Source organism: Mustela nigripes, chromosome 6, assembly GCF_022355385.1.
Source record: "Mustela nigripes isolate SB6536 chromosome 6, MUSNIG.SB6536, whole genome shotgun sequence".
Taxonomy (NCBI): Eukaryota; Metazoa; Chordata; class Mammalia; order Carnivora; family Mustelidae; genus Mustela; species Mustela nigripes.
The window spans coordinates 123,882,130-123,894,403 of NC_081562.1; the positions used below are offsets into that span (position 1 = coordinate 123,882,130).

General features: G+C 42.3%; 1 protein-coding gene across 1 annotated transcript in view; it reads right to left on the reverse strand.

The window, feature by feature from the left end:
- Positions 1-12,274, reverse strand: part of APBB1IP (amyloid beta precursor protein binding family B member 1 interacting protein) — a 108,952-nt gene that overhangs the window by 13,366 nt on the left and 83,312 nt on the right. Inside the window, exon 11 of the mRNA XM_059404153.1 lies at positions 8,655-8,765. Within this exon, the coding sequence (XP_059260136.1) occupies positions 8,655-8,765 (111 nt within the window). The remainder of the gene's footprint in view (positions 1-8,654; positions 8,766-12,274) is intronic.

Below are 12,274 nucleotides of genomic sequence, written 5' to 3' on the forward strand. Positions count from 1 at the left end.
TGGAGCCCAAGACAGGGTTCCATCCCAGGATTCTGAGATCATGACCTGAGCTGAAAACAAGAGTTGGAGGCTTAACTGCCCGAGACACCCAGGTGCCCTGGGTCATTATAATTTTTAGTAATTATTCTATAGAATAATTACAACCATAACCATTGTGTGTGCATGTGTGTGTGTGTGTGTGTGTGTATGTGTGTATGTGTGTGTAAGACCAACTCCTTTGCCTCTACCTCTCAGAGGGGCTTGCTAGCCCTGCGAGAATGGGGATGAACAGGCGGGGAAGTGGAACGCCAAGACAGTGGGAGCCGTGTTCGTGGGCAGGAAAGGAGCAGAGCTGGCATTCCTCTCCTACGGTATCGCACAGACCTTCACTTTTGCTTTCGGCTCCATCACAGACCATCAAGAAAATGGCTATTTTCAAAGTTGACCTAAGCAAGGGGCGTTGTGCTTTTGAACGTCAGTCTGAACCTGAGGAGCAGCATCTGGATGGTCACCCCGCTGATCTGTCCCACAACTCACTGCTGTCACTGCCCAGAGAGGATAACAAGACTCCTACAGACTCTAAGAGCGTGATGAGAGATTAGGAAGTCTTGGCTTTACAAATAAGAAAACGGAGTCCCAGAGAAGTTACTATTTTACTATTTTATGCCATGGTCCACCAGCGTCTTGGGGGTCTCTTATCCTGCTACTGAGAATTTCTGTATTTACATTAAGCTATTAGGGCAGAATTCCAAACTTTAAAGGTAACAGAAAAATTCAGAAATTGTAAAGAATTCTTCCTTTTGGCCTTTTGACCCAGTTGAGGAAAGACCACCTTCATACTTTTCTCTGTAAACGGACCATTCTCTTTGTTTAGTCCTTACTCTGAGAATTTGCCTCCGTATCACTTGAAGAATGGTCTTCGGTTTTCCGAGGGCGACACCACCTGGTTCACAGTTCTTCATTATGGTCAGCAGATGGCAGCACACACTTCTGAATGGCTGCTGCACCGGTTCCCATAACTGGTGTTCAATGCTTCCTGATTAATTCTGAATGTCAGATTTTAGCTTTATTATTACTGTAACCCCAGTGATCATTCTCTGTGGAGGCCTTTGAAAAGTAAATTCTCTATCAACTCAGATAATATGGCCCAACGGCAAAGGTGGATTTGTAACATTAATTAACTGGAAGGTCGTATTGATGACAAGTGACTTATTTCTTGGATGGAATGTAACACTCCACAGATGCCTGCAGCCTTCCTCCGACAACAGAATCCACAAAGCCAAACCAAAGTTCTTGTTATTCAATACCAGAAACACAGCTCCCTGACTTACAACAGCATTCTTGCTGAGGGTCACATAAGAGGAGCAAACACAGGTCTCTTCAGCCACTTAATGCTTATAATTTTTCTCAGAAAGCAGATGTTATTTTTTTATTCCTGAGAAATTTTAAAAGTTAACACTGTTATTTTGGGCTTGGTATATTAAAATATTTTTCGTTCGTTTTTTTGGTTCATGCCATGTGAGAACCAGTTTCCAAGAGCAGACTATACGTCACACTGTGCTTGCGATGAGGTGTGTGAGTCAGCTGTCTGTGTAGACGCTCCCATTTAAACAGCATGATAAACAATTTCTTAAGTATGCTATTTATCCAAATAGAGTAAAATGCGGTTATTCCAATGAATATAATGGGTTTTGAGGATAAAAGAGACAAGAACACTTGAACTTGGCTCCTCCTATGATGATGAGGTCACTGTATGGACCTTGGTTCATTGTCTTCAACATTCTCACTGACTTCCTTACACTACACGCACACTCCAAAGGTATACTGGGGAATCAGCGTCCATTGACCTCCGAGGTAGCTTGCAATCCTCAGATTTTATGGTTCTAAGATGAATTATCTCATGGGCACAAGGTTCCTTTCTGGCTCTCAGGGCGTCATACAGCAAAGTCACTGCGCTTGTTTTCCAGTCATGGGGCTTGGGATCTTGCCAAGGGGTTTCCTTCCTAAGTCTTTCACTGAAAAATTATTTGCAAGGGGGTTTAAGAAAAAATAAGTGCTGGTTTGGTACCATTGGCCCGACTCTTATGCATTTGGTTGCATTGCTCCTGAAAGAGAGAAGCTCTTTCATGCAGCACAATACACAAGGGTCAGGACAACTGCAGAACATTGCTGTTAAAAAGGATCTTACAGATCCTCTAAACTGAGGGAACTATGTGTTACAAATGAGAAAACTGTGTCAAGAAGGTAAAACCAAAGGCTGAAGGAGTGGCTAAGAACTAAGGACCTGTGAATTCACCAAATACCTTTGGGTGCTAAGAAATATTCCTGTCATTAATAAGGAGGGTAAGAGGCTCACACCATAATTAGAAAGTGGTGGTTGGGATGTTGCTGGAGGAGATATATGTCAACAAATATATGATTACCCTATGACATGGTGAATTTCCTAGTAAAAGTCTGAAAACAGAGAATGAGAAAGGCTCTTTGGAAGAAGTGTATTCTATCATTTGATCCCATCTAAGGCACATCTAGAAATTCTGCGTGGCTAAGGCCAGGGAGCCATGGAAAGAAGCAGAAAATGAGCTGGAGCCAGAGTCCAGAGCCTGTTGTCAGGCTAGCATCTGGACATTGTCCTGTAGGCACCAGATACTTTAGAAGAGTAGATGGATGCAGGCAGCTACCAGCAGTTATGTGGAAGATGGGCCTGGGGTGCGGAGGAAGAACAGACAGAGAGGGCTAGATGAGAGACGTGGCGGATGGGAAGTCAGAGCTTGATGACGGATTGGACAAGAAAGGGAAGAGAATGGACTTCTAGGATGATTTCTCTATTTGTAGCCTGGAAAAGGAGTTGGGTATTACGCGTGTCACTGTGTCCTCTCTAAAGACATGTTGTCATCCTAACGGCTGGTACCTGTGAATGTGCCTGTGTTTGTATATAGGATCTCTGTAGACATAATCGAGTCAAAATGAGGTCACACCTGATTTGGGTGGGTCTTCGTCCAATATGACCTTGTCCTTGTGGGAAGAGAAGCAGCAGGCGTGCAGAGAGTGAAGACCACGTGATACAGAGGCAGAGACTGAGGCAGAGACTGGCGTTACGTGGGTGTAAGCCAAGGAAGGCCAAGACTTGCTAGAAATTGACAGAAGCTAGGAGATAGGCATGGGACAGATTTTCCCTCAGAGTCCTTCGAAAGGAAGCAACCCTACGGACACCTTGATTTCAAACTTCTGGATTCCTGAATTGTGAGAGCATAAATTTTTGTTGCTTTAAGCCAGCAGCTTGTGCAACTTTGTTATGGAGGCCCCCCAAAAGTCGTGTAGTGGGTGATGGTACCGTTTGTCTCGACTGGGACTGCAGAGAGGAGGAGTTTGTGAGGGTGGAGAGGCTGGGGTCACCATCTGCCGGGTTATGGCTGAAGTGCCCTTGGACACGTAGTTATCTTAGGTATAAGACTGGGAGAAAAGGTGAAACAATTCTCTATAGACTGGGAATTATTTGCGTCCAGACAATGGCAGGAGCTGTGGCTGTGAATAGGATTTCTCCGAAAGAGCTAGAGTCTGGTGAGAAAGAAATACAGAACCCTGGAGAACTTTCCAGTGTGTGTGGGAGGTGGAGGAACCCACAGAAATGGAGGAGTAGGTGGACAGAGGGGGCTGGGGTGAGGGGGAAGCGTTTATCACCAAAGCAAATGATGCCAGGAGGACCAGAAGGCTGAGGACTGAAACAGCGGATTGTTCACCAGCAACTTTAATAGTAGTTTCAGCACCAGAGGGAGGAGAAACCAGCCAGAGGGCGAGCACTACAAAGCCAAGTTCTTTGTTTTATTCTCTACGTATTCTAGGTCCTGGATAGCAGTAGGCCGGAGAGACATATTTTGGAATGAATGAGTTTTACCGACAGAATAAAAGTTGAGGATGACGAGAGCATACTGCTTGCTCAAGCAATCTGAGTGAAAGGGAAGGGGGAAGCCACAGGTGTGGGGCAGATCAAACCGAGGGAAGTGATTTGGAACCCCCGCCGATCTTCACACTATTTGGATGTGTTGTAGCCCAAGAGAAGAATCCTCTGGAGAGAGGGTGAAGATGCTGACGCCAAAGGGAGTCCTGGGTGGCGCGGTCCCAGGAAAGGGCTCCTGGTGGAGGGACTGGCTGTGGAGGAAGGAGACTTTTCCTCTGCGACACAAAGCTGGAAGGATGATGACTGTTAGATTAAGTTTAGAGGAAGACAGGAAGTAAGCCAGGACAACCCAGTCCTTCCTTTCTCTGTCTTCTCCAATTGGAAGGGAAGGTGTGCGGACTAGAGACGTTCGTAGGTGAGAGACTCCTCGAGAAGAGTATATATAGATGATGTCAGGGGATGAAACAGAAGATCGAGTTGAGCAGAAAGCAAGGGAAAAAGCTGCTAAAATCTTCTGTGAGTGCAGGAGCTGACCTGGTCAGCACAAAGCAGACTCAAGAACCAGAAGTAAGCCGCTTAGCTCAACTGTACGAGCCCCACGCGTGCTGTGGCTCTCGAGCAGACTGGGGAAGGGAAGGCGCGGTACTGAAAGAATGCTGACCCCGAATCTCAGCTCAGAGAAACTCAAGATAGGAGTGAAGAGAGTTTGTTCTCAGGAGAACACGCACCATGTTTAACAATAAGCATGGCTGACCTTGGCCAAGTTCATGAACCTCTAAGAGTTTCTGTTTCTACATCTATAATGTAGAGATGATAATACTTCCGTTGAAGGGCTACTGAAAGATTAAGCGAAATACTGCACGACAGGACCCAACACAGAGCCTGTACCATGAGAGAGCGCGTTACTATTACTATAATATTAATGACAGAACCAGGTTTTGAAAAACACAATGGGGCAGGGGGGTTGATGTGCCTTTTGGTTCATTCGTTCCTTCAGCCGATGTGAATGAAGCATTTAATGCTGATTCAGGCTCCAGAACATAGTAATAAACACAAAAGAAACAGTCCTTGCCCTTGAGGTGTTTATATTCCACTAGGGTAGAAATCCAATAAAAATATAAAACACTAAATAACAAAATTTCAGATTGTGAAAAGTTCTGTGAAGAAAATGTAGCAGAATAAGGGGTGGAGAGGAGATGAGTTAACGGAGCAGAATTCCAGTGCTTTCTCCATGATACTCCGATGCCTCCGAACAGACCTCGAGAAAACCATCATTTCTCCTGGAAGATATTTACTTCCCCTGCCCCATGGCATTTAGCCTCAGAATGGGGTGAGAAAGAATTCACAAAAGAGGAACTCTGTCGATGGCTCAGAACGGGAGTGTGCTTCAAAGACACAGTACAAAGAGAGAAATGATTCTTGAGCACTAAGTCCTTTCTTTGGATTCTGATATCTTTCCCGTGAGTATGCACAAGCTCTAAGAGACTAAGGGAGAGGTGACGTCTATCCTGCCTTCTCAGAGTGTGGTCCTGGCAAACGGCGGCTGCAGTACCTGGGAATCTGTTGGAAGAGCTAATTCCTAGACCTGATCTCAGACCCACTGATCAGAATATTTCTGGGCCCAGAAATCTGTGTTTTAGTATCTCCCTTAGTGATTCTCATGCACAGTAAAATTTGAGAATTTCTGGTAAACAGAAATATTAGTTAATGATAAAGTGTTGTCATAATGACTACCAATTAATGAGTGTTATGTTTCTAGGAACATACATTATTTCATCCACACAAGAAGGGCTGGGTACAATCATCCCCACTTTGTAGAAGGGGGCAGTGGGTGCAGAGAGTGTCGATAATGGGCCAGATGACTCCTGTCTTCCTGACAGCACCCCACGGGCTGTCATAATCAGTGAGCTCGCACTGACTAAGACACTTTTGGATGGGATTTCTCAATCAGTGCATGGCTATGGAATCACACAATCTCTTAACCTGCTTCTCCATATCCCGATTTCCTTTCGTAAAATACGTATGTATTCTCTGAATTCTGTACATCTGTTCACCCTAATGAAATGTGTTAATATCAAGAGAATCTTTTTCCATTTGGACAGAAAGGGAAATAAGTGACCAAATGTTCATAAACAAATTAAGCTCTCCAAACTGTGACAGAGCCTTTTACTCAGCAAATTAATAACAATTCCTGGTATTTGGGGAAGGTACTGAGAAGCATGCTTACGAGGAGAGTGAGCAGGTGACTGCTCATAAAACTGGTTTGAGAACAAAACTGACCCCATTCCGAGGGAAAGGGAAATGATCCATGAGGATTGCTCCTGACTCCCGGCCATTTCTATATCCATCAGGTCTGCCTTTTTCTCTATCTTGGAGCCCTGTACCACCCCTACATCCCACTTCAGGGAGGCCCCCAACCCTCTGCTGAAGGCTTATGCCTGGGATATGCGGGTTCTAGGTATTCTAGAATACCCTAGGTATTCTGCCTAGCCTGGGCCTATTCTGGAGCCTGGGCCTCAGCATGGCAATTCTTGGTGCCGCCTGGAGTTACCCACAACCCAGTCAGATCATTCAAATCACAATTCCAGGAGCTACTTCCAAACTTGCGAGCTGGCATGAGAAACTGAGTTCCTGTCCCGCTCACTGTGTTGAAACCTCATCCTGGGAACCTCTGGGTCTGAGATCTTCTCTTTCACTCACCAGACATCCCTGTTCCAGTCTCTGGGCCCCAGCCCTGGGGTCAGGGCCTTTGTTCCCTCCTGACAGTTGTCATTCAATTTGTCCACTCGGAAGTACACTCTGCTGCCAGCTAAGCCCTAACTGTGGGTGTTAGAGGTGAGACACACACACTCTAATACTCTTTTGTGTAAAACTTGGCCGTGCGCAGGGAAAGCAAAAATGCCTAGGCCCCATCCTTAAGTGTTTTGAGTCAGTGGGTTTAGAGTCTTAGAACTTCTATTTCTACCATGAGTCTGGGCTGTCCAGTTACTGGTCAGCACTTCAGAACTTCTCTCAAAACCTTCTCCCTCGGGCGCCTGGGTGGCTCAGTTGGTGAAGCGTCTGACTTTGGCTCAGGTCATGATTCCAGGGTTCTGGGATCGAGCCCCACGTTGGGCTCCCTGTTTGGTGGAGAGCCTGCTTCTTCCACTCCCACTCCCTGCTCTTCTGTCTACTTGGGCTCTTTCTCTAGCTCTCTGTCAAATAAATAAAATCTTTAAAACAAAACAAAACATAAAACCTTCTCCCTGCTTCAGAGATGTGGGCATTGGAAAGAACACGTGGAAATGAAGGCCTCCAGTCTGGTAACTTCTCAGGGTCTCAGAATTCCAAGTAAGGGCTCTGGGGTTAGTTAGGAACACAACGAAGACACGGTTCAGGCCGGCTGGTGGCAGGGGTGGGACAAGGCAGAGATTTTGCATGCAAGCAAACAGCAGTCTTAGAGAGTGGCCTCTGAGCCACCACCTGGTTGCCTGCTTGCTTGCTTTTTTTAGGAGCCCAATCAATGTAGGGCTTAAATTCATGACCCTGAGATCAAGACCTGAACTTCACTTCTGTATTCCTAGCGCCGGGACAGTACCTAGTAGGAAGCTGGCATTCGGTCAATATTGAGTAGATGAATGAATGAATGAGCCAACGAGTGAATGAATGCCCAGGCTGCCTGCACTGTCAGCGTTCTGGGAATGTTTGGGTCTAGGAGACAACCAGCTCCTAGAGTAACAGACGCATGATAATACCACACTAGTGGGGCACCTCTGAAATGACAGCGGGTACAAGGTCATCTCTAGTGATGTGCTCCTTTACTAAGAATGTTTGTTCTACACGCTAAATGTTAAGTGTTGTCCTCCACTTATGAAAATGATAGAAACCTATAGTATAGACTTTGAACCACTTCCTCAGGAGAGGTGACAGCTTTGCCAAGGAGTACAAGGACACCCACACGGAGTCTGGCAGCATACATTTCTAGAACATTGTGATGGGGTTCTTCCTTTGTGGGGGATGGGTGACCAACCTACAAAAGATACTCACCAGGAACCTGATCTTATTTGCTACCTGTTCCACAGACTTCTATCCCAGATGGAAAATGAGGGAGCTGACTCTCAGGAGAAATTCTGCACATAGCTTTGGGCTATAACTATAACCTGCACTCTTTGGTGTGAGATGTGATTGAGGGGCTGAGAAGAATTTATGGTGTTTTAGGGGGTGGTATGGTCAGAACAGCTACATAAATTCTCCGAATCCATTCCTGGGAGTCAGTTGTTAATTTGGCAGAAAACAGTTACTTCTGTCCAACCTTCCAAAATATGGTGCTAATGTCAACCTTACCAAACACCAGATAATTGCCTTTTGATAACATACACCTTAAGAAGGTTCAAGACCCAGTAGTGCTATTTTTAGACAAAAGTTATTTTTTACTAATTTTATATTTTCTGTATTTTTCTAGTACATCTTGTAAAGTTCCTAATTTCTAAAAGCTTCTTACAACGTAATAATGGTCTGATAAAGAAACTGAAAAACTGTATCAGATCTGTTCAATATGGAGAGCTTGCAAATATTTTTATAAGTGACAAAGCAGCCTGGATAGATTCATTATAAAGTTTTAGACTCAGAAACAGGAACTGAGGGCAGAAATGTTTCCACTTTTCCTATTTTGGTTTAAAATGAAAACATTATTAGGATACAGTTGTGGTTAATTATATGACAGTTAGCATTTTTTTCCCTTAAAAGGAAATACTAACTCGAATTGCTCACACATCTAAATCAAGGACTTCTTACGACATACCTTTAAGACAAAGCAGTAGTCAGTGGGTGCTTTGTATCTCATTTTACACTGAATCCCATAGTAAATGTTGACATTTTTGAACTGTATAAAACAAGCCAGATCTCGAGATGTCTGAAAGAGAACGAAAAAGCTTATCTTAGTGGAGTTGGCAACTAATAATTTTTTAAGGTTGTCCTTGATGGTACAACTAAGGATTACACATTAGCAGAAAAATATTGAATTGTGGGTAACTTATTTAAGTATCTATCCTGTATATATGTGCCAAAAGTCAAGCCGGCATTTTTAGAGATTAAAGAGACAACACGGGGCGCCACAGACCCGGAAATGGAGAGGAGTACTGTAGTGCTGCTCTTGTAGCACCTGTACCAGGTCTCTAGGGGTTAGAGTTGATGGGCTGACCTTGACACGCCAGTTACTGATGCAGCCGGGACAAGGGGACTGACCACTCATCAGGAATTTCATTCTGGCTTTTGTCATTCCAAGTCAGTGTTGGATTTCATGATTGAGCATTAAAAAAGAAAAAGTCCTCCTCAGGATGAACAATAAGAGGTAAAACTGATGTTCAGTAAATTAGCACACTCTTCATGCACTTCTGCCTGAGAAAAAAAGATTCCTTTCATGCTTTCTCTTCGGGGCTGGCAGGGTTGCCATGGAGACAGAAACATCTCCTCCATGTATAATGTGCGTTGTGAGGACTGCAACCTCTAATCTACATATTCGGTTACACTTCAATTACAAATTCGCCATATTACTCCTTTTTTTTACCTCCACATTCTGTAATGCTTTACCAGGTTAAGGTAGAGGGCAGAATCGTAACACCTCAGTGCACAATTCCTCCTTCAAAGATGGTTGTACAGTATTTTTTCTCGTAAGGTATTCTGGATTTTCAAAGTCTTGTTTTCTTTTAAATTGAAGAAAACCTATTCATCATAATTTTAAGAACAATGTATTGCACATATAATTAAATGAATTACATATATTATATATTGGATGTATTTTTCCAGATGTTTCTGGGTGAACAGTTATATGCATATGTATGTGTACACATACCCACATACATACATATACACATACAATTTTAAAACTAAGAAGGACGAGATTTTACTGCAAATACTGCTCATTAACTTGTTATTTGCTTAACAGTGTCTTGGGGTCTTTCTACGTCCAAACATGCAGATGAATACACGACAGTCACGGAATGAGCGCAAAGCACTCCACTCCATGGCGTAATGATTTATTTAACCATTCTTACCACAGATGACAGCAGATTATTGCAATATTTTGCTCTTGCAAAAAACACGGTGCATATGAGTAAATATTTCCGTGGGGCAGACTGCAAAATGCAGAGCTGCCATCTGAAAGGGTACTCCCTTTTGTATTTGAATAGATCTGTCCCCCAATTTGGCTGTACCAGTTTATATTCCAACCTTGTGAGCATGATGGTGCCCATTTTTCTTATTCCTGCTGAAATCTGGATATTATCAAGATTGTTCATTTTAGCAATCTCATAGGAAGATATATTTCATCTTTCTTTTTACATTTCCCTGATATGCTATAGGTAAGACGGAGCAACTTTTTAGTTGTTCACAGTTTATTGATATTTTTTTCCTGTACATTTTCACTTAATAAGCTTTGTTATTTTTCTATGGGCATTTTTTTCCTTGTTGATTTCTTGAGGTCTTAATATTTTATGGATATTCATATTTGTATATAGATGCTACATGTACTCTCTAACTCCAGAGCTAGTCTTTAACTTCCTGTTTGGTATCTTTAGCAGTAAAGAATTAAAAAAACACATGGGGGGGGGTACTGGGGTAACTGGGTGATGGCATTAAGGAGGGCACTTGATGCAATGAGCACTGGTATTATATGAAACCGATGAATCACTAAATTACTTCTGAAACGAATACACCAAATGTGAATTACATTGAATTTAAATTAAAAAATAATTAAAAAACACTTTAACACAAATTTGTCAAGTTTTTCCTTTATAATTTTGAGTTCTTAGTCTTGCTGAAGGTTTCCCCATCCCCAAATTATAAGAATATTAACCTGTATTTTCTCAGAAAATTTAAAACAAAATATAAAGAAGATTTTATATTTTTTTCTAAATACATTTAATCAATCTACGATTTAATTTGGAACGAGGTAAGAAACTATTTTCTCCAAATGGATATATGATTATTTCAATGTTATTTATTAAATACCATATTCTTTCCCCACTAGTATAAAATGCTCACTTTAATTTCCCTAATTTACTAGATCTCTGTGTTGATCTGTTTTCTCTGCTTGTACTGTTTTTATCTAATGTTTTGGCATGTGGAAGGAGTTCTACCTTAATGTTCTTTACAACCTTTTGGGGGGTTAACAATATCTCTTCCTGATTAATTTTATTTTTATTTTTTTTCAAAATGGGGCTTGAACTCACAAACCTAAGATCAAGACCTGAGCCGAGATCAAGAGTTGGACACTTAACAAACTGAGCCACTCAGGCACTCCTCTGATAAATTTTAAAATCAGTCTGTGAAATTCAAGTCAAAACAATCCTATTGAAATTTTTCTTGGGGGACGCCCAGGTGGCTCAGTTGGTTGAGCGGATGTCTTTGGCCCAGGTCATGATCCCAAGGCACTGGAATCGAGTCCTGCATCAGGCTCCTTGTTCAGCGGGGAGCCTCTCACCATGCCTCTTACCATGCTTGTGCATGTTCTCTGTCTTCCTCTCTGACAAATAAATAAAATCTTAGAAAAAAAATTTTTTCTTAGGATTTAATATATAGCAAGTTTGGGAGAGAATATCTCTTCATCCACCAACATAGTACATTTCTATTTATTTCAGTTCTGTTTCACTTCTTTTTAATTAAATTTTATATTTTATGCCACATAGGTCTTGAACATTTCCTGTTAAGTTTATTGTTAAGCATTTTGTATTTTTTGTTCTTACTATGCATAAAATATTTTGCATTATATTTTAATTTGCATATTGTTAATACAAAAGAAAACAATTTTTCATTTGGTAAATTTATTTGGTCCTAATAGTTTTTCAGTTGAGTGTCTTATATTGTCTGGTAGACAATCATGTTCAGTGTGACTAAAGAGAGTTTTGCCCCTTCTTTCCAAAAACTCTACTTCTTATTCTTTTTCTTGACTCTTGGCTTGTTTCTCCATTCCAAAGTTAATGGTAGCAGTGATACAAAGTACTCTGGTCCAAAGCCAGTGTGAACACTTCTCATTTTATCACTAAGTGTGTTGTGATGGGTTTATTTATACATCTCATTTACATGTCCATGCTAAAGACTTCGCCCCCCAAACACTTCTAAAATAAAATTATCTGTGGGTCAGTTCTTACGTCCGCAGTGTGGGACTGGACTGAAGATGGCACAAATGGGAAAGTACTAGTTCTCTAAGATTGACAGTAAGTAGGAGCAGTAGCTGCCCTAAACCAAGCCCTACCCATAATGCCTCTCCTGCCTTCCGACAGAGGTCAGAGAGTCTTCTAACTAGAGGAGCAGACCTGGATATTTCCCGGGATTTCACCTGGTTGGGAATGTGGGCCAAGCCTTATTAGAAGAAGCCTGCAATTTGTACCTATGCCATTTGGTGGTGCCCTGGATTTGGCAGTG